The sequence below is a fragment of the Thalassophryne amazonica genome, chromosome 7 (genome assembly GCF_902500255.1).
Source record: "Thalassophryne amazonica chromosome 7, fThaAma1.1, whole genome shotgun sequence".
Classification (NCBI taxonomy): domain Eukaryota; kingdom Metazoa; phylum Chordata; class Actinopteri; order Batrachoidiformes; family Batrachoididae; genus Thalassophryne; species Thalassophryne amazonica.
The window spans coordinates 57,932,544-57,954,324 of record NC_047109.1 but is presented as its reverse complement, the minus strand read 5'-3'; the positions used below and the strand labels follow the sequence as shown (position 1 = coordinate 57,954,324).

The 21,781-nt window shown below is 41.2% G+C and overlaps 1 protein-coding gene across 10 annotated transcripts in view; it reads left to right on the top strand.

Annotated features, from left to right (window-relative positions):
- The first annotated feature begins 2,019 nt into the window (after positions 1–2,019).
- syngap1b (synaptic Ras GTPase activating protein 1b) overlaps positions 2,020–21,781 on the top strand; it is a 640,555-nt gene continuing 620,793 nt past the window's right edge. For 4 of the 10 annotated variants that reach the window (XM_034174258.1, XM_034174257.1, XM_034174256.1 and 1 more), the window contains exon 1: positions 2,021–2,385. In XM_034174258.1, coding sequence (XP_034030149.1) covers positions 2,364–2,385 — 22 coding nt within the window. In that variant the 5' untranslated portion in view covers positions 2,021–2,363. Of the gene's footprint in view, positions 2,386–21,781 lie in introns of all 10 variants that reach the window. The other 6 variants (XM_034174266.1, XM_034174272.1, XM_034174267.1 and 3 more) reach the window with 2 other exon arrangements.

Sequence of the window (21,781 nt, the reverse complement as noted above, 5' to 3'; positions counted from 1 at the left end):
GCTTCATGATTTGTAACGAAAATACGCTTATCATGGAAACCGGTTCAATATGGGAAAGTATCCGACTGATAATCAGCGAATCAGAGCGCATGTAGCGTTGTAGCCATATAATTAAGTTGGTTCCACTCCTCCAGCCAAGGCAAAGGAATCGGCATCAGGTTATTTGGTCACGTGACTTTTAGTCAGGATTCTGACATTTTGCTGATTGGCTGAGACACGCCGCTCTCTGATTGGCTGGAGCCTTTGTTTACAATGCAAGTTGTAAACAAGAGCTACCTCTTGAGTTACGTACTATTCCTGACCTAGCACTTTTTAAATCTAAGTTAAAGACTTATTTATTTAAACTGGCTTTTAACACTTAGTGGGGAGGTGACATGTTGTGAAAGTGGCGTGACACGGACCCACAACAGGGGGCGTTAATGAACGGACAATGGATAAGCCAAAAAGTAACAATTTAATGTTGTGAATCGCACAACAACGTACAGACAATAACAATATGGTGGACTGTCAATCATACACCAGGTGACGTGTGGGCAGGCTCGACGATAGAAGACGCCTGGAGAGAGAAGAGCCGGATTCCCACACAGCTTCCAACACCAACAGAGCTGAAGAACACCGGAGCCGCCAAGCCCTGCGCCCCAGGTGGCCGCTGTCTTCAGCAGTCAGACCCGGTACTGCTGGCAGAGAACAGAGACAGTCCAGATGAGTGTGAGTTCACACACTCAGTGATCCACGATCTGTACACAGTTAGGAGGGAGAACCTCCACCTCCAAATTACACACTCGTGCAGCTCCTGATTAACCACTTATCTGTTTGGAGTGTGAGGCGCAGTCGTCGCAGTCACACCAAACGCCAAAATCCCAGATAAGGGAACAACCACAGGACAACGGCTGCAAATGAGATTAGATTGTTACACAACGTGTCAGTCAGCAGAGAAATTACCTGAATGGTAGTTGATTTCTCGGCAAGGAGGTGGAGTTGCAGTCCGGTCTTTGTAGTGGTGGTGATGGGTGACAGCTTGTGTTGATTGATGACAGCTGTCACCTCCAGCAAAGCCAAGGCCCTCTCGTGCTTGAAGCCCGCACTTCAAGCAGGGCGCCATCTTGTGGTGGTGGGCCAGCAGTACCTCCTCTTCAGCGGCCCACACAACAGTGACATGTTCTGTTATTTTTATGTTCTTTTTTTATGTGTTGTTTTAAAATTTTATTTTATATGTGTTTTATTTTTGTAAATTTGTGTTTTTAATGTTAAGCACTTTGGACACCAGTCGGTGCTGTAAAGCGCTTTATAAATAAATGTTGATTGATTGATTGAAGTTGGTTCCACTCCTCCAAAGAAACTATGGTGCCAGTGCTATTCGGTTTGTTTTTCACATTTTCGTCGGTTACACCACAGCCAATCACAGAGGGTGGCGTGATAGCCAATAGCGGCCGACGTATCAGATGGACCAATCACAGCCATGTTTTCAAAAACACGCTACCAGTCTCTTTGCACAAAAGACTGTGGTAGCAGTGCTACCATATAATAAGAGTTGCTATTGCCACGTCCAACATTAACTATGCTTTTGCTTCCTCAGTATTTGCATTTTACATAAAAAATACAGCAATTACATTAGTTTTTTTTTTTTTTTTTACCTGAGTGAAAATATAACCCCCTAAACATCTAAAACTACAACTTTGGTTGTAATATTGTGGAATTCTCCTTGAAGCTTACTTTCCACCAGAGTTAAATTTAAAAAGGAATTTCAGACAAAAAACAAATGCACATATTTCTTTTTCTCCTTTAAGTCCTAAGTAAAATTATTAAATTTGCATCCACACAGCTGATGCAGACTGCACCCCCCCCCCCCCCCTCCACGAGGAGCGCAAAAGGCTAAAGATAGGTGATAGATTATTAGGCGGCGTGCGCGCCCACGCACGCACTTGCACCCTCACTCCTCCACCTCCCTCCTCCCTCTCTCTTTCTATCTCTCTCTCTCGCTCACATGGACACTCACTCGCACTCGTTTCACCCGCACATCTTAACAACGGCGTGCAAATGAATGCACGCACGCAAGCACGCACACGCATGTCTGCATCCTGTCATTTTTTATTTATTATTTATTTTTTTAAATGAACTGATTAAAAAAAAAAACGCACGGGAACCGCGGGCGCGTTCTAAACGGTCGTGGGATTATGATGCCAGTTTTTTTTAACAGCGGAATATTCGCCTCTGCGTCGGCTGCAACTGTGACGAGCAGCGGTTTTCTTTCTTTTTTGTATTTCATTTATTTATTTATTTGAGATTGATTTGACATTTGTGTACCACGCTGAGTGCCGACAGACTGCCAGACGCAAAGCCGACACGTTCAATGCCGTTGGAACATGTCCTATGTTCCCTTTCAAGGTAAGACACAAACGCATATAAATTACACATGCACATATTTTTGTTTGGTTGTTTTGTCATTCACTGCATCCTTATTTTCTATCCTCCTCCTCCTCCTCCTCCATCATCCCCTCTGCCTCTCTTCGTATCCAATATATATATATATATATATATATATATATATATATATATATATATATATATATATATATATATATATATATATATATATATATATATATATATATATATGTCTACGGGCACCATAAGCCGACAGGTGCATATAGTGCCTTCCAGATAGATGCCAGCACACGCACGCACGTTATAGTATCCAAATAAGCATGTGCCCTGCTGACGTGCATACCCTCACGTCTGTGATGACAAAATGCTAAAATCTCCGTGATTACGTGCACATGTGGTGCTCAGTGAGGACTTTATGGGGACACTGTGTTCTTATAGAAAGTTCAAGTGGCCTCGTGCTCCTTACCTTCCTCAGCGGACTTCAGTGTTGCATTACCATGAAGACCTTCACTATTCCTTTAATATTCATTCAAGGGTCATTTTTACGACTTTATAGTAGCATTTCGAATGCAAAACTTGCATCTTGTATGCAAAACTTTGATCCGATGTATATGGAAACAGCCGCAGTGAGAGGTTACTGAATTTTTTGCTGTTTTCTCATTCCCCCAGTGTGAGTGGGTGCAAGGCGCTTTGGTGCACAGTAAAGGCAGATTCCCCTCGGTATCATTGCACTGCAACTGTGACTAATGCTATATGTGAGCAGGCGTGCTGCAGTGAGCTGCCTCACATCTATTCAGTCCAAACGCTCAGTTTGCAGAGTGTTCTTAGCCAGCAAAGGCCTTCCGAAATAAACATGATGGACCGGACCGCGATGGAATGCCGCCCGCTGTGAAGTTTGGAAGAAGTGTGAAGGTTTGAGGGTGTCGTGGTTTGTGTGAGTACCTCTTATGAACTGCAGGAATGTATGTGTGTGTGTGTGTGTGTGTGTTTGCGAGTCACTGTGTGGGTACATGAGTGAGTGGAGGTGTGTTGAGTGTGATGCAGAGTGATGGAGGAGACAGAGAGAGAGAGAGAGCGAAAGGTGATGTATGTGGGAATAGAAAAGCACACAACCCCTTGTGGAATAATACTGGTGTCCTTATCGAAAAATGGAGTGAACCGTCGACTCTTGGACTTCAGCGTGGCCCCGGAATTGCAGCCTGAGCCGCACTTGAAACACAGAGACCGAATTTAACTGAGGCAGCCCACTCGGCTCCCTTTTTTTTCCACTTTGTTCCCTTTAGAGCGAAGCAGATAACGTCCACATGCCCTCTTGATCAAGCACAGCTATCCAAGTTGGTTGCATAATGTTGGTGTGATGCTCAGCCACAGTGTGTGCATGTGTGTGTGTGTGTGTGTGTGTGTGTGTGTGTGTGAGAGCCCACTCTGAGACTCATTGCCAGGAAATTGTGTGCACAGTGCTGCACCTTCAAAGCCTGCCAGCAATGGCACAGCATTCTCCCTTTCTGTGATCACACAGTGCTGTTTGATTTTAGGCATTGTATTCTGAGATAAGTGCTGTTCAGCCCAATCAAATTTGGTAGAACTGCCAAGGGTTTAGCCGTAAGGTTGAACAAATGGACACCACAGTGCTGTTCTTCCCTCAGTGATATTTTACTGTAAGCTGAAAGGATACGTTCAGCTGTCTACATCAGCAGTCATATTACATTGTTTGCAGTCAAGCTTCTGAGTGTTGTACTCGCCTGTGATGACTGCTTCATTTATGAGAAATCCTTTTTTAGTGAATGGGGCAGCTGTAGTTGTAGTGTTTTGGCTGCTCCTGTCTACTTGGGGTCACTTTAGTGGATCTGTATCTTGATTTGGTGCAACATTTATCTCAAATGCCCTTCCTGATGCAACTCCTGATCTACAAGTAGAGTGGGCATGAGTGGGATTGAACCCAGGACCTTCTTAGCATGAGGCAAGAGTGCTAAGCATTGGTACATTAGTGGTAGTTTTTTTCTAATGCTGCGTTTACACATGGGCAAGACGCATTACGAATGTCATATTTGCATAATTCTTGGCACATTCCTGACATTCTTAACGTGACTTAAAACATCTGAATAGGTTTCTTAATAGTGCATGTTGGTGCGTGATATTCGTGATTTTCATGGAGCATGTTTTTGGCTGTCAAAAAAATCTTCCACGAATGTCACGCACCACCCTCATTTCGCCTCGTGTCGTGGAGGTCGCAACTGAGCATGTTGATCCGTCTTGATTAGTGGTGATCCTTAATAGAGCGTGACAGCATTCCTTTCTGTCGTGCGCACAATGAAACCCTGCTGCACCAGATTCAGTTTCATTGCTGCAGTATGTTGAAGAAGGACAGTGACGCCAAGTCGGCTATAAGATTTGTTCCAATGCTCCTCAGCGCGCTCCTGCAGGTGTTCCACCTGCTGCTGCTATGCCTGATGTTTGGGAAAACGAGCGAGACCAGAGCCGCGTGGAGCCACACATCTGGCTCTCTCCATCTCCTCCTCCTTTCTGCGCCACTCCATGGCACAGAGCCTAACTAACTAACTAAGCATGCAATCACAAAGTTCTTCTGCTGTGGATTTTGAGGAGCAAACTGGAGTGATCTGAGTTGTTGAGCAGCTGACGGTTGGATGAATATGGGTTTGTGTGTGTGTGTGTGTGGAGACAATTTGCCTCATTCACAATGTGACAGAACTTAACGATGCACTGTTACCCGTGATAGCGCGCAACAATGCGGAACATTATTCTTGACTGTGCATAATGGTTCCTGATAATTCTCCAGCCACACGTGCCATTAATCGTAATGCGTGGTAACAGGTTGCAACTGTTCCTGAGGACACCTGATGCCTCTGCCTCAAATCATCACATTATATAGAATTTTGTATTAACCCTGCATTGTTCATAGATGTTAGCTCGGGTGGCACTGCTCATGGTAAATTGGACCTATATTCATTTAATAATACCATGAATAGTTAATATTGTGGGTACATACAACTCAACCTGAGAACACCTTGGGATGGTATGGACAATACAAATAAAAGCCTCTGCAGTGATTCGTACATTTACTCTAAGTTCTGTTTCATTCCAGAGAGCAGGAACCCATGATATTTCATGTTTTTTGTATTCAACTTCATTTGTTACGATTCATCCATTCCTGCATTGATTGCCTGCAACACATTCCCAAAAAAGCTGGGACGGGATAATTTAGTACTATGACAAGGTTTAAAAAATGATGCTATTTCAAATGTGATCGTAATCATGATTTGGTATAAAAGTCTATCCATGAATGGCTGAGTCTTTGAGGAGAAAAGATGAACAGAGGATCACCAGTTTGTTAACAAATGAGAAAAATTAGTGAAATGTTCAACAATGTTCTTCAAAGAACAGTGTTCCTCAAAGAAAGAATACAATCTAGAATATTTCTCCCTCTTCAGTGTATAATATCATTAAATGATTCAAGGACCCTGAAGGAATTTTAGTGTGTGAGGGGCAAGGGCACAAGCCTAAGTTGAACACCTCTGATCAACATTCCCTCAGACAGTACTACATCAAGAACCACCATTCATCAATAGCTGATATAACAACACACTCTCACACCTGACTCATCACATGTTGATGCTTGGTCAGTACCCTTTATCAGTGTTTCCCTAGCAATGCAGTGTGTACCCCTTTCATATCATTTAGTGACAAGGAGGGTAGGAGGTAAACAGGTGGTAGCCTAATTTCTTTGTGAAAGCATACAAAACTATCTGTTTGACTCTTGCGTCATCACTTGTTAGGGATGGATTAGGGTTGGGGTTAGGATTATGATTATCCTGTGCATCACATATTGATGCGAAAGTCATTTCCCCAACTTGTCACATACTGATGCTTGATCTCAACAAGGGTTCTGTATCAATATGTGATGAGTTGCATGTGAGAAAGTGTAGTACATGACCACATGGGCAAGGGATAACTTTGGGAAACCTTTGACAAGCATTACAATATGGAGTTACATTAACATATTTCACTTAAAATTTTACTGTGCTCAAAAGAAGCTTTACATTAACCTTATCCAGAAGTGGAATCAACATCTCTGGGCTTAGAGGCTTCTGGGTTGGACAATCAAAGAGTGAAAATGTGAATTGTGGTGAGATGAATCAGTGTTCTAGATCTTTTATTTATTTTTTCTTTTGAAGAAATGAACAGAGTGTGCTCTGAACCAAAGACAAAAAGGACCATTCAGACTCTTATCAGCAACATGTCCAAAAGCCATGGCCTGCCATGGTCTGGGATTGTGTCAGTGCTCTTGGCAAAGATAATTTACACTTCTGTGATGGCAGCATTAATGCTGAAATGCACCCTTGCAGACATTGCATTTTCAACAAGACAAAGCAAAACCACATTTTGCATGCATTACAAAGGCATGGCTGCGGTAGAAGAGGGTTTGAGTACTGGACTGGCCTTCTTGCACTCATCGGTAGAGAATGTGATTATATTGTGATTTGGCTATAAAAATAAAAAGAATTAAAATGAATGTATGGAAAGTTTTGAAATGAAAAATGCAACAATGACCCCATGCGGTTGCACACCTGAAGACGTGTGCAGGAAAAATGGGACAAATTAACACCTGAAATGCTTCTTTGATTGATATCAAAATCTCTTTGAAGTGTATTTTTAAGTGTTGTGTTGGTATCAAAATGTCTTTTACATGTTGTAAAAAGGAATGGAAATATTACAAAGTCATAAATGCTTCAGCATCCCAACTTTTTTGCAATTTGTTGCAGGCCTTAATTGCAGGAAGTAGACCAGAAAATAATATGAAATGTGGTTATACTATCTTCACTGAAATTAAAGTCAAAGTAAATGTAAGAATCACAGCCTTTTTTAATTGAATTATTTTTATTTTGATAATTTTATTTTGTTATTATTTTAATTTAATTAATGTATTTATTTATGTAATTATTCCTTTTGTTTTTCATTTTCTATACCTTCCCAACTTTGTCTGAGTTGGGTTTGTATATATTCCACAACATGACTCAGATACTGCCTTGGAACAGATCAGTTTTGCTTTTAATTTCTGATATCCAATTCAGTAATTTTAGGTAATACTGGAGCAATATGGATCCAGAATAATGGATCAGCGTGTCCCTAGTTGTATGGTAGATTCTGATGTCTGATGCCTTCTATTGGAAGCTCTGACTGCTCAAGTTAGTTAATTCTGGGCAGTAGGATATTTAGTGAGAGTTTTTAACATTGTGCTGCTGTCAACTGACCACTGGTAATATAAAAAATAATAACAGTAACAAGTTGATTATCAAATCTCTTCCAAAGATCAGTTACTTTGCAGAAGAGAGTGTGTGTGAGGTAAAACCATAATCAAAGTGCTATGGATGCACCATAATGAATGAAAATTTGTCAGTATTTTTAGTTAATTCATCAGCAAATTTTTTTTTTTTTTTTTTTGGTGTCGTTAAACTGTATTACTAGCCTGGCAGGAGTTCTCCTTGGCCTAGAGATCTACCAGTCAATAATACCACAGGGGAAACACATGTGTTTTTGAGGTCACCATATTCTAACATTACACTCTGTTTCATGGCTGCTTGATAGTTGTTTGATGACTGTGCTGCATTTCTTTCCATTAGCTTAAAGATTGCATCATAACATCTCCTCAGTTTCTGGTTAACTTACCCAAATTTTGAGGCACTCACTTCAGGATAAACAATATGTTTCTCGATCTGTAGCCCCCTGTCAGTGTAACCTAAGAGGTGGGCTGTTCTCATCATGGGGAGCTCATTTATTTCGCATGTATTTAATGTCAGTTTTTGCTGTGGATTTATTGACATGTAAAAATCTAGACCCTGGATAGTCTTGAAATGCACCTTGCAGTGCAGTGGAACCCAGAGTAGATCTATCTCAGTATTTCCGGGGGCCAGCACCATCTTATATTCTGAACAATGTGGTATATCCTATTCAGTAATTTGTGGAAAAAGGTTTTCTCTCATAACACACGATTTTCAAAGGTGTACAGAGCACTCAGAGGCTGATTTCTGATCCTGTCTTAATTTTACTAAGGCTGTTAAAAATACTGAACTATACATGTTAAAAAGGGGGCAGTTGTCTTCAGATGTGCAGCACCAATACAGAGCTAGCTATTCTATTTATTTTTACCATCTTTATATATGAAAAGTTGAATGCTACCTATCTAAAAATCACAAAAGTATCCATTACCCCTATCTCCTATACATTACGAGCTCCATGGTTACTCAAAGTGATTATGTAACACTGTGATATTTATTGCTGCACAGTGACTCAACATCTGCAGATTAAACATGTGCTAAGACAGCTGATATTAGTGTGACATTGATTTGGAATGAGCTATCGATCTATCGGGCTATCGATGCCATTGGAAAGAAAGGCTGTTCTTGCAGATGTATCAGCGCCCACATTGACACGGGTTAAGATAACGTACCAGGCAAGCCATTTGCAGTCATGCCAAGTACTCGCTCACATGAACAGGCAGTTAGTGGGAGGCAGGCAGCAGCAGAGATAGACTTTCTTATCATGGCCAAATCTTTTTCCTCCCTCACTCAGTCTATATCTTTTTCCCTCTTCCCTTCTCTCTCCTCCACCATGGTCGAGCCTCCTCGTGCTCGACCACCCACACGCATATACTACACACATGCTCCTTCTGCCTCCTCTCTCTCTCTCTCTCTCTCCTTCTCTCTCTCTCCCTTCTCATGGAGCCTTCCACAGTGCAGCGGCTGTATCCACAAGTGCAGATGGACAGTCTAGAATCAAGCAGCCTGCCACTAAGCTGGCCGTGTCAAATTTACAGTAGTCTGATACAGCAGCTCTTGTCAAGCATGGCCGTAGTTAAAGAGACAGCATGCAACCAGTGTACTGCAGCACTCCTTCACTTTCTCACTCCCTCTCTCTTCCCTGTGACATAAGGGACTGTCTTACACCCCTTCACTGCTCAGCCTGTGCCAAGAACCATCATCTGTTAGGCTATTACTGTACGGCATGAGATTAATCTAGCCCTCTGCGCTAGATGATCTGTCAGAAAGAAAGAGCTCATTCATTTCTTCACTGGGGAGCTGAGTGTATTGGAGATGCGTTTGCTGCGTCTTTTTCTACTGTTGGGTTGAATTAGGAGTCTTCCAGTGACGAGCATCCGAGAGAAGTGATTTGCTTTTAATCACACATGTAGGCCTGAATTCTCCAGCTGGAGAGCATCTCGGCTGATGTTGACAGATCTGATGTTTCTCAAATCAAAGTATAAACCCCTGTCCAATAGATGTTTTGAATTTGCTGACTGAATCCCCTATAGATGTGTAAAGTAAGCATTTCTAAATATCAAACCAGACTGAGCCTCAGTTTTGTCAACTATCCCTTCAGCTTTCTGAACAAATGAAATGAATGCAATGGTATGAAGTTCTTGAGAATAAGGGAAAGTGTGACAGGGGTTAATGCGGAATCATTTTTCAAGGCGTTGACCAATATTTTGTATATTCACATGCAAGTGCAAAGAGCTAATATACAAATAATGAAAGCTTATGAGTTCAATGGTACAAATATTTCATGAGGTGAAAAATGGAACATTCCATCTTTCACCTAATTAAATATCCATTCCTTTGAAAGAATGGAAAAACATTCATTATTTGTTTTATATTTCGGCAAAAATAGATCCTTGTCATTTGATATTTTATTAATTTAGAAACAACAGCAGAGGGACTTACATTTTGGTGTTCATCACTGGTGCTTAACAGTCCAACTGTTGTGAAAGTGTAGTGACACGGACCCACAACAGGGGGCGCAAATGAACGGCCAATAGATGAGCCAAAAGGTAACAATTTAATGTTGTGAAATGTGCACAACGAACATACAGACAATCTCAGAATATAATTACAGTCAATCCACAAGGTGACGTGTGGGCAGGCTCGAGGATAGAAGACGTCTGTCCTGAGAAGAGCCGGAACCACACGATTTCCGCCGCCACAGAACCTGGTGAATACTGGAGCCGCCAAGTCCTGAATTCCCAGGTGATCACCGTCCCCGACTGTCGGATCTGGTACTGCTGGCGAAGAACAAAGACAGTCAAGTGTGGGTGTGTGTACACCCAGTAACAACAGCTGTGGGAATGCCACCTCCACCTCTCACTCAATACGTGCTGCAGCGATCCCTCAGAGGAAAAAGAGTGCTGTCCTGCACAGCCTCCACAAACTAAGGACCGGTACTCCTGCAAACACTCACAATAGAAAGATTTAGAAAATACCAAAAAGGCTGAGGATATTACCTCCAATGAAGTATGATATCTCGGCAACGAGGTGGAGATGACGTCTGGTCTTTATGGAGTTAGAGGACGTTGAGTAGATGGGTGACAGCTGTCAAGAGGTAATGAGTGACAGCTGTCACCCCCGGCTGCGTCCATGGCGGCAGTGCCCTCTCGTGCCTGAAGCCCGCACTTCAGGCAGGGCGCCCTCTGATGGTGGGCCAGCAGTACCTCCTCTTCTGGCGGCCCACACACAACACCAACTTTAAATAGGAGTCCAAAATTGTTGTCAGTAGTCCGTGGTGCCGTCAACTCACTGTGTACAGACTGCCATCTGCTTTCCTCACTCCAGCGAAAAATCGCGTCAGAAATTTGTCCAGCTGTTTATGCTAACTTCATTCTCCTCATCCTAACAGCTCTTCATGTCTCCAGACGGCTTATGGTGTGGTGGATTTGTTTTTTTTTGTGTTAGAAGAATTAGCAGCGTCAGTTAGCTCCTTCAAATTGTTGTCCACCAGCAAAACAAAGTCCGCCATATTTTGCTAAATGCACGCCCCCAGTAGCGTGAGCATGCATGGTGGCCGGAGCGCGCAATAGCACATTTCATAGTAAGTAAGTAAGAACCTGCTGCTCCTTTGTTTTCAGTCTGGGTTGCCACAGCAAATCCATGGTGGCTCTGCATGTTGATTTGGCACAAGATTTACGTCAGGTGCCCTTCCTGACGCAACTCCACAGTACATGGAGAAACATGGAAGGGGTGGGATGTGAATTGGAAACCTTCCGCACTGAAACCAAGTGCATTAACCACTTGCTCCCCCACCCCCCCATAGCACATATACACCAAAATTTCACATTAAAAGAACTATTGTACGGTCAATGAAACACAATGGCAAATGGTATGAATAATCCATGTCACGTGACATACAAGCCACCAGTCAAATGACAAGCATCCACTCAGCCATTATACCATGAATAATCACGATGGGTGAATCAAAGACAGATAGTGAATAATCTCACTATAGGTTTCCTATCTCTCTGTGCCCTTGGATAAGACCCTTGATTTGCATTGTCCCCGTGGACCCAGGTGTAAATGGGTACTTGATTTGCCCAGGGAAATAACCTGCTATGGACTGGTGTCGTGTTCATGCCATTGGATTTGGGGATAAGCACCAGCACTAATAGGACTCAGGGCCTATATATACAACCCCAATTCCAATGAAGTTGGGACCATACATGTCAACCTATATGGACTGTCCGTAAATTATACGGATTTTTCCGAGTTTCAGAGTCATACGGACGTACAAATAAAGTCTTACGGATATTCAGGGTTTTCTGTTGTAAATTTATTTTTTACTGTTGTTTTTCTTAACTCCGCGGACTTTCGGCCAGCCATCCACCATCTTTGTACTCCTCATAGAAGCTGTGTGATGACGTGCGCATTGTGAGCGTCCAATCGGAACTGGTTCACGTCACATGGTTTTCCAATATCCAGTCGTAGGGCACAGCAGTCTCAGATGGTAGGGCCAAAGATTTTTAGGAGCAGTGATCTGTTACTCTGTGAGTTCTTGTTTCTGTAAAAATAGAACAGCTGTGTGACGCTATATTCACGGGAAATATGTTGAGTTTGTACAAAATACGTACAATGTACTTGTAGACATTGATTTTATTGACAGCAAGCAATTTTACTGTGGAGCAAGAGGATTTAACTGTGGAGGGCTTCCACCATAAAAGAGCCCATGGAGATCCCTGGTGTTAGTAATTAATATATGCACAAAACCCCAATTATGTGATACCGCTATGCGGTTGTGTGTACTGTAATAAAACTGATTTTGGTGCGATTTAGGAGGTTATAAGGACTTTGTGTTGATTTTATGGATTTTATCACTTGGTTAAACAGGTGGACCCTCAAAAGGGTTGACATGTATGGTTGGGACGTTGTGTAAAATATAAACAAAAACAGAATACAATGATTTGCAAATCCTCTTCAATCTATATTCAATTGATTACACCACAAAGACAAGATAGTTAATGTTCAAACTGATAAACTTTATTGTTTTTGTGCAAATATTTGCTCATTTTGAAATGGATGCCTGCAACACGTTTCAAAAAAACTGGGACAGTGGTATGTTTACCACTGTGTTACATCACCTTTCCTTCTAACAACACTCAAGTTATAGGACTTATTATCTTGTTGATACTTCGGTAGCTCTGTTTGCATGAAGGTTTTTATTCAATTTGAATGCATCGTTCAAAAAAATTGACCCTCAACCTCATCAGACACACCTTGACACTTCCCAAATAATAAAGTCTGAAAGTATGAGCTTTGGCTGAAAAGTATGTTATGCAATTATTTCAACAATAAGCAAGATAATCACATATCTGCAAGTTTTTGCATACCGTCAGTGAAAAAAAATTTGTGTCTTCTCTTGGCACTGGTGATGGACAACTGCTTGCACCTCTGCATCATTGGTGTAATTTTGCCCTTTATGTGTCCTTTCAGCTTGAGAAAAGGGATAACATCAAAGGACACAAGATTGTAAAATTTGAGCCACTGCAAGATACATTGCCATTTTTTATAGACTGGTGTATGCATGCATTACATCAAAGATGATTCTCAGCATGCCTGAAATTGCAGGTGAAAACCATTCAGTGCAGTGATAGTCAGTAAGTAAAGGATTATTCTCATACCATTTTCACTTCGATATCTTGCTTGTTATTGAAATAATTGCATGGAGACAAAACCTGCAAGCTGGTCCTCGTATTTAGGTCTCTGTAGTCTTTGGTTTTAGCAGTCAGCCCTTGAACAAACTTATGGGTCCTTTTATGGTCTGAGTCAAACAGTTATGTCATCTGCATGTAGTGTCTGGCCAGGTTTGCACAGAGAAGAATTTAATTCTTGTGCAACTTTGTATAAAGAACACAGATTCTTTAATGAAATTGCATGAAATATTTGTTGGCAAACAAATGATCCCTTTTTAAAACCAGAATGTTATCCTTTGTGGAAACTGGGGAAATCTATGATGCACTGAGGCTGCTAGAATTGAATAATATGGAGGAGAAGCTTTTTAGATTTGGTTACACTTTGGGTGGGTGGGTAATTCAGTTCTGCTGCAAAGCCTGAGTGCAATGACTCAATAGGTTTATGCAGAGAGAATGTTGTGGCTCTTGATTGATCTTGTCAGATTTCACTCACAGCGAAAAGGTCAGGATAAGCCGCGTTCTCTTTCCTGAGCCAATAAGAGAACTGCCAATCTGGAATAACGATCTCCCTCTGGATACAGTTGGTTTATGAGGGTGCAGGCATGACATCATCCAAACCTGTGAACACGTGATTTAGATCAGTGACGTTTAGCCAGAAACCCCCTAGCAGTGTGAGAATTGACCTTACATATGCTAGTAGTACATGAAGGGGTGGTGGAAAAGTGGTTAGTGCACTTGGTTTCAGTTCAGAAGGTTCCCTATTCAAACCCCACCCCTGCCGCATTTCTCCGTGCAATGTGGAGTTGTGTGAAGAAAGGCATCTGGCATAAAACTTGTGCATTGGCAAACATTGGCTCTGCTGTGGTAACCCCGAGTGAAAACAAGGGAGCAGTCGAAGGGACTTACTATGTTAGTAGTATATAAATTGCAGAGTGACCAATAGATTGAGTGATTTTAATTTTTTTTAAAATCTCATCCAAGAAAGTTGTAATTTTCCACTTGTCTGATTGTTGCTTTGTCAGCCGGATAACTGAAAATTAATAGCGAACATGTAGCCTGTTAAAGATTATTGTGAAATTTTGGTATTGATCCTGATTGGTGTGTGTGTGTGTTGGGGGGTGTACTTGGATATGTTTATAACATTTTGTAAACTTTTCAAAATAGTTAATTTTAAGTCCTATTTGAAGCCCTCTAAAGAGTGCCCTTGTAATTTAAAGAAGAATATGTTGCATGAAAGGATTTTATAGTCCTTCAGTGAAAAGTATGTATTGGAGTTTGCTGTCTAGTAAAGCCATGTTTCTAAGTATTTGGTCATTAACTTTTTTTAATCTACCAAATCATATAGTTAAAAGCAAATATGTTAGCAGTTGAAAACCTTGGTCCTCAGGGATATTAAAGGGAAAGCAACACATTTTTCAACCTGGACTCTATTTTTACTTCCGTACATTCCCTAAATTGATTATACATTTTTCATGTTTTGTTTGACTTTGACCTTGAAATTTGAACCGTGACTTTGCAAAGTGAACTCACTGTATTCTAGGACCCAATACACCACTTCCATGCATCAGATTTAAATACAGAATATACATTTTTTCCGCTCAACTTTTGACCATGACCAAACTTTTGAAGGTCAAGGTCAGACTCTAAGCTCAATCATAAAGCATCTCCCTAAAAAGAACAGTATGAGGCAAATTGGACGTTTCTGTGGTGAGTAGTTCCGAAGTTATGGCTGATTATGGAATTTTAACTTTTTGCATGACTTTGACCTTGAAACTGGAGTTTGGCCTTGAAAAAATGAACTCACTCTATTCGAGAAATAACTGAACCATATGTCCAAATTTTATGACGATAGATGCAGAACTGTGCCCGTGAGACTATCCAACAAATGAACAAACAAACAAATGCAGGTGGTCACATAACCTCCGTCCGACTTTGTTGGCAGAGGTAAAAAGCCACAGCTGCACAGGTGCTGTGAAGCAAAAAATGTCACTGCTACCAGAAGTGAGCTGATATGCTAAAAAAGAAAGAAAGAAAAAAAAAGCCCTTGCCAACACCGTGGATTCTAGGATGATTTTTTTTTCAATATGCGATAGGAAGAATTGGTTGTTCAGAGGTTTTACGCCAATGTGTGCATTATTTTTTCATAATTTAATTCACACGTGAGCAGATATCAAAAGTTGGATTGGAATAGAATGTGTTGCTGTCATGGCAAATTCAGTCTGAAGAGTTGCTTGTGAAGCAAGCCATCATTAAATCTCTTGTGTACTGCTGTATGTTGGACAGAGTGTTTGTCAAAGAGAGCCAGAATCTCTAATAACCCCCTGCTGCTGACTTTGAAAAAGCAGGAGGTGCATCCGGTGAAATATTTAATGCAGAAGCACCGGCACTTCAGCAGCTGTTCCAGTCTCATGTGCTCATTGTCCACTGTGTGTCTGTGTCAGTCAGCTGGCTCTGTGCTTTTTTTCTGAAATGCTTGTGTTGAAACTGCTGAAAAATGCTGACTCGTCTGCTGGTTGGTTGACGAAGGCTGCTTCTCTCCAACTTTGGTGTATCTGAAACACTGTGAAGGAGACCCTAACCCTCCTGCTCTGAACACACACACACACACACACACACACACACACACACACACACACACACACACACACACACACACACACACCACCATCAAACCCACCAGTGTGAGAGATACACAGCACTGTCTGCAGGACTATACATTAGGAATGTGAATCATACAACAACTCACGATTCAATTTGATTCCGATTCTTGGGGTGACGATTCGATTCAGAATCGATTTTCGATTCAAAGAGCTCTGAGAAATAGTTATATTACTTAAAAAATGTTTATGTTTAAGAAAATGCAGCTTTACAAGGTTAATCAAGTGATTCTAGATGTAAATTTACTTATCTGCTTTGCTCGTTCCGAGTTGGCTGGCAGTTTAGCAAAGAGCTGGTCAGTAGTCGGCAGATACCGCTGCTCTGCTCCTTTTAGCTCCGGGTCATAGCGTAGCATGTGGACTTGCGGAGTTGAAGTGTTTCCGAAGTACTTGACTTTCATTTTGCAGATTTAGCAGATTTTGCGCACTGCATAAGTAATGTCAAGCTCCTTCTTACGCAACAAATAATAAAATCCAAAATGCGCTCAAACATTTGCCTTCAGTAAAGACGGTGCTGGCTGAATTAGCTCTTCGTCCGCCATGCTAAGCTACAGCTCACGAATGTTTGAAGCACACCGGACCCTCCCCTCACGGGGACGCTGTAGTACGGAGGCCGTTGCCTGACAAACAGTACACGCAGCGAGTAAGTAAGAAAATGTTTAAAAAAATGCTTTTTAAAAATCGATTCTTGGATATTTTGGATCGATTCAGAATCGTAATAAATAAGAATCGCGATTCGGACGTGAATCGATTTTTTTCTGGCGCCCCTACTATACATGTAGTGACATTTAGACTGAAATACAAACAAAATTTTCAGAGATGGCAGAAAAACATTGGTCTGGCTAATAAATAAATAGTGTATCCTATCCCATGATGCAGATGGAGTCTGCTAACCTAAAAAGAAAAAGAACTTCCCAGCAAATTTCAAAGAACATGGCAGATACACATGAAAATGATAGTGGTGTCCAAGGGGTTGTAGCATTGTAAAAATATACATCAGAATCTGCTACAAAACTGTGCCACTTCAAAACAGAAATTATCTCAGCATACTACTCACATATGTATCTGTTAACATCTTTTAACATCAGGGTCAAAGGACAGGTAGGAGGGCAGTGGCATAGTACATCTAAATTGTGTCCTTAATACTTACTCACATACTTCTAGTATATGCTACCTCAACAGCAGGGCAGTACAGTAAGTACATACTTAATATTTGGATGTAGCACATGTCGCAGAATGAATGCTGGCATTTGCTTGTTTCTAACTTTTGCCTTAAGTTACAGGGCATCCGGAAATTATTCACAGCCCTCCACGTTTTGTTATGGTGCAGCCTTATTCCAAAACTAGCGTGTTGCCTGTGAGAATCCACGGGCTTACATCTATTTTTTTGTCATTTGATTTTTAAATGGACCACAATGGAAATCAGCCTTTTCACTTTCTTGTGTCATCCATGTATTTTTAATACAATAATTATATTATGTACTTACATTGAACTTACTAAAATTACGCATGCACCAGTCCCCTGCTGGGATGGCATGTTAGTCCAGAATGTCATTATCAGCATTAGCTAATGTCCGTAGTTTCTCCATAAATATTAGTCCTATCAACATTCTGTTTTGGCGCCATTCATCCTTGACCCAAAATACATAAGCATACCAAATGGGAAATGTCAGCTGTCCCCAGTCACACTCACGCAGAGCTTTTTGTTTTTTCTGCATTCTGCTGCAAGCAGGTGCTTTTAATTTTTACATACGCACCAACAGAGACCGTGGCGGAAGATATCAAAAGCAACACTCTTTTCACTCATGACAACATGAAAAAGTTTTTGGTTTTTTTTGCAAATTTATTAAAAATAAAAAAACTAAGAAATCACGCATACAAAAGTATTCACACCCTTTGCTCAGTACTCAGCACCTTTGGCAGCAATTACAGCCTCAAGTCTTCTAGAATATTATGCCATAAGCTTGGCACACCTATCTTTGGGCAGTTTTGCCCATTCCTGTTTGCAGCACCTCTCAAAGTCCATCAGGTTGGATGGGGAGCATCGATGCACAGCCATTTTCAGGTCTCTCCAGAGATGTTCAATCGGATTCAGGTCTGGGCTCTGGCTGAGCCACTCAAGGACAGGTCTGATAGTCCTTCAGGTGCCTTTTGGCAAACTCCAGGTGGGCTGCCATGTGCCTTTTACTAAGGAGTGGCTTCCGTCTGGCCACTCTACCATACAGGCCTGATTGGTAGATTGCTACAGAGATGGTTGTCCTTCTGGAAGGTTCTCTCTCCACAGAGGAATGCTGGAGCTCTGACAGAGTAACCATCAGGTATTTTGATCACTTCTCTGAGTAAGACCCTTCTCCCCTGACCACTCAGTTTAGACAGGCAGCCAGCTAAAGGAAGAGTCCTGGTGGATCCGAACTTCTTCCATTTACAGATAATGGAGGTCACTGTGCTCATTGGGACCTTCAAAGCAACATAAATGTTTCTGTACCCTTCCCCAGATTTTTGCCTTGAGACAATCCTGTCTTGGAGGTCTACAGACAATTCCTTTGACTTCCTGCTTGGTTTGCGCTCTGACATGCACTGTCAACTGTGGGACCTTATATGTAAACTGGTGTGTGCCTTTCCAAATCATGTCCATTCAACTGAATTTACCGCAGGTGGACTCCAATTAAGTTGTAGAAACATCTCAAGGATGATCAGTGGAAACAGGATGCACCTGAGCTCAGTTTTGAATACTTATGTGCATGTAATTTCTTAGTTTTATTATTTGTAATAAATTTGCAAAAATCTAAAAAAAAGTTTTTAACATTATCATTATGAGGAATTGTAGAATTTTGAGGAAAAAATGAATTTAATCCATTTTGGAATAAGGCTGTAACATAACAAAATGTAGAAAAAGTAAAGCACTGTGAATACTTTCAGTATGCACTGTACATGTTAAATAATACTAGCTAGTTAAAGGTAACATTTGCCTTACCTAACATTACCTAATATTAGGTAAGGACCACTCCCCACCACAACGTTGTTGTTGTATAATTCACGCTCTGAGTGGAAATAATATGTAAGATATTAGCACAGTTCTCCTTTCCTCACATCTGTTCTGTAGTAATGCTGCCTAACTGAATACTGCTACTGATGATCATGACACCAAGTTAGCAGACCGCAACACTTGACATAATAATAATAATAATAAAAATGATAATAATAATGTTCATTTTAAAGTTAATAAGTGCTTGTGTGTTCAGTTTAATAATATTCCTTTCATGGTGCTAAATGGTTTCTGTGTTTGGGTTGCTCACCTCTCGGCTATTCTCGTTCTTGAGGAAGGTCACCACAGTGGATCGGGATTTGGCACAAGATTCACGTTGGATGCCCTTCCTGGCACAGCTCCAGCTTTATCTGGAGAAACACACACACCCTCTGATCTTCCAAAGATGTCTCCCTTTGAAGTACTAACTAGAACCCAACTTCTGAGATTTGACAGGATCTGACTTACTGACTGCAGTACCTTCGGGTTAGGCCATGGTTACATATTTTAATTTAATGGTATTGGAGAAATAATACATTTATACCCAAAATATAATAGCCAACATGCATTATTGTTAATTTAAAACCATATTTATTACCTGGGTCCATTTACCACAGTGGAAAGTGGATCTCCGGTGTCGCAAACCGAATGGCCCTACTAAAAATCGGTCCCCCCTGATGACGTGGTTCACGGATTAACACCTCGTTTCTGCTTCAAACTGCACTCCAGTCATCATCTGTCTCAGCGACAGATATCTGAAGCTTTTGTACAACAATCATTTCCACATAAATTCAGCATTATTTCATCCTAAAAGCCGGAGGAAGCGATCAGAGCGCCACGGCTACACAAGCTGCTAGCTGATGCAATCACTGCACATCGGACATTCCAAAGCGTCACAGAATTTCACCTCATTTCTGTTTAAAATGGCCTCGTTTCTGCTTAAAACGGACTTTAGAGTGATTTAAGAAGGTTTACCTTCATCATCTGATTGTTAATAATCAAATTAATCCATTTGATTGCTTTGGGTGAAGAGACGCTGTTTCAGACGTGACTCCTTCCCCCCCCCCCTAACCATAACCACCCCCGACCCCCCCCGCTTCACTTTTAATTTCGTGCAGCCATCATGGAATGAATGAGAATGAATTTGTGCTGCCGTGACGAAAATGAGGCGCTTTTTGTCACAATGTCATGAACCAACAGATTAATGTATATTTCGTGCTGCTGAAGCACCACTTGCCGTGAGACCAGGTTGAATATTCAAACAATATTCATGTTTACACGCAACATGGAAAAAGAAGAATGAATTTGTAGCACAAAATTCCTGGATGTGTTTTCTGTGCTCAGTTTGGACAGTGGCAGGCTCCGTCCTGAGCCAGTGCATTCATATATGTCTCTAAAATTATATTCTGCCACACTTGATGTTGTCATGGAAATAAACAGCACAGGTTTAACAGTTTAGTGGTTTACACAACCGTTTCACAGCTAGAAGACCCAGGTTTGATCCTTGGCTCTTCCTGTGTGGAGTTTGATTGCCTCCCACATTACAAAGATGTCCAAGTCAGGCAGAATGGAGACTCTAAATTGCCTGTAGGTATGAATCTAAGAGAAAGTGGATTTCTGTTTATCTGTGTTCAACCTGTGATGGACTTGAAATGTGCCAAATGTCCTGCCATCCACAAGTGAACATATTGGCCAAAATGGTTTCCTTTGCTGCCTCATATAATTTTTAAAACACAACAAAAACGATGTAGTCCATAAATTTTATAATTTAATTATGTGAATGAATGGACGTTTTTGTTTAATGATGTCAAAATTAGTGTTGGGAAACAAAATATTAAATAATGAAGCAAGTATTGATTTTGTGTGTGTGTGTCTTGGGCTATCAGAAACAACATTACACATTTATATAACACCAATTTTTGGGAACAGATCCTCATCCAAAGATCATTACTCAATGTGGACAGAATTTGGAGTAAATATTGTGGCAGCTAAAGAGTGATGTTATCCTGTGTCCTTTATCAAGCAACACACACTTTTTTGCCAGTGTAGGTGTGAGGCGTTTAAGGTTTTAACAGCTTTATACAAGAAGTGAGAAACGGAGCTCATTTGAATGAAATGTCAGTGCATCTATTGAACATCTAGTCAGTCATCAATATGTTTTATTTATAGGTTTCATGACCTGCTTTATTAAAATTCCATGTAATTTTGCACAGTATATGGTGATCTGCATTTAATGTTTATTCCTAACCGTTGGACATGCTGTGACGACAAACACCAAAACAACAGTCACATATACAGCCAGCTATGCTGTAAAATGTAGTGAGTGAGCAAATACACCTTATTATTTTTTTCAAAAACCATATGGATTTGAATCACGTGTGATTGCGTCAGCCAAGCTTGAACCTTCGTGCGCATGCGTGAGTTTTTTCATGCCTGTCGGTTGCGTCATTCGCCTGTGAGCAGGCTTTGAGAGAGGAGTGGTCCACCCCTCTCGTCATTTTTTTCATTGTTTAGGAATGGCTCAGAGACTGCCGCTTTGCTTGATCAAAATTTTTTCAGAAACTGTGAGGGACATCAAAGTGGACACCATTCGAGAAATTCAGATGGTTTTTGGTGAAAATTTTTTGGGCTTCAAAGAGATTACCGAGTGTTACTGTCGCTTTAAGGACGGCCCAGAGCGACTGGTGGTGCGCCGCGCTCCGAAGCCGCCATCGACAGGCTGAGCGACCATTTAATTTCTAAACG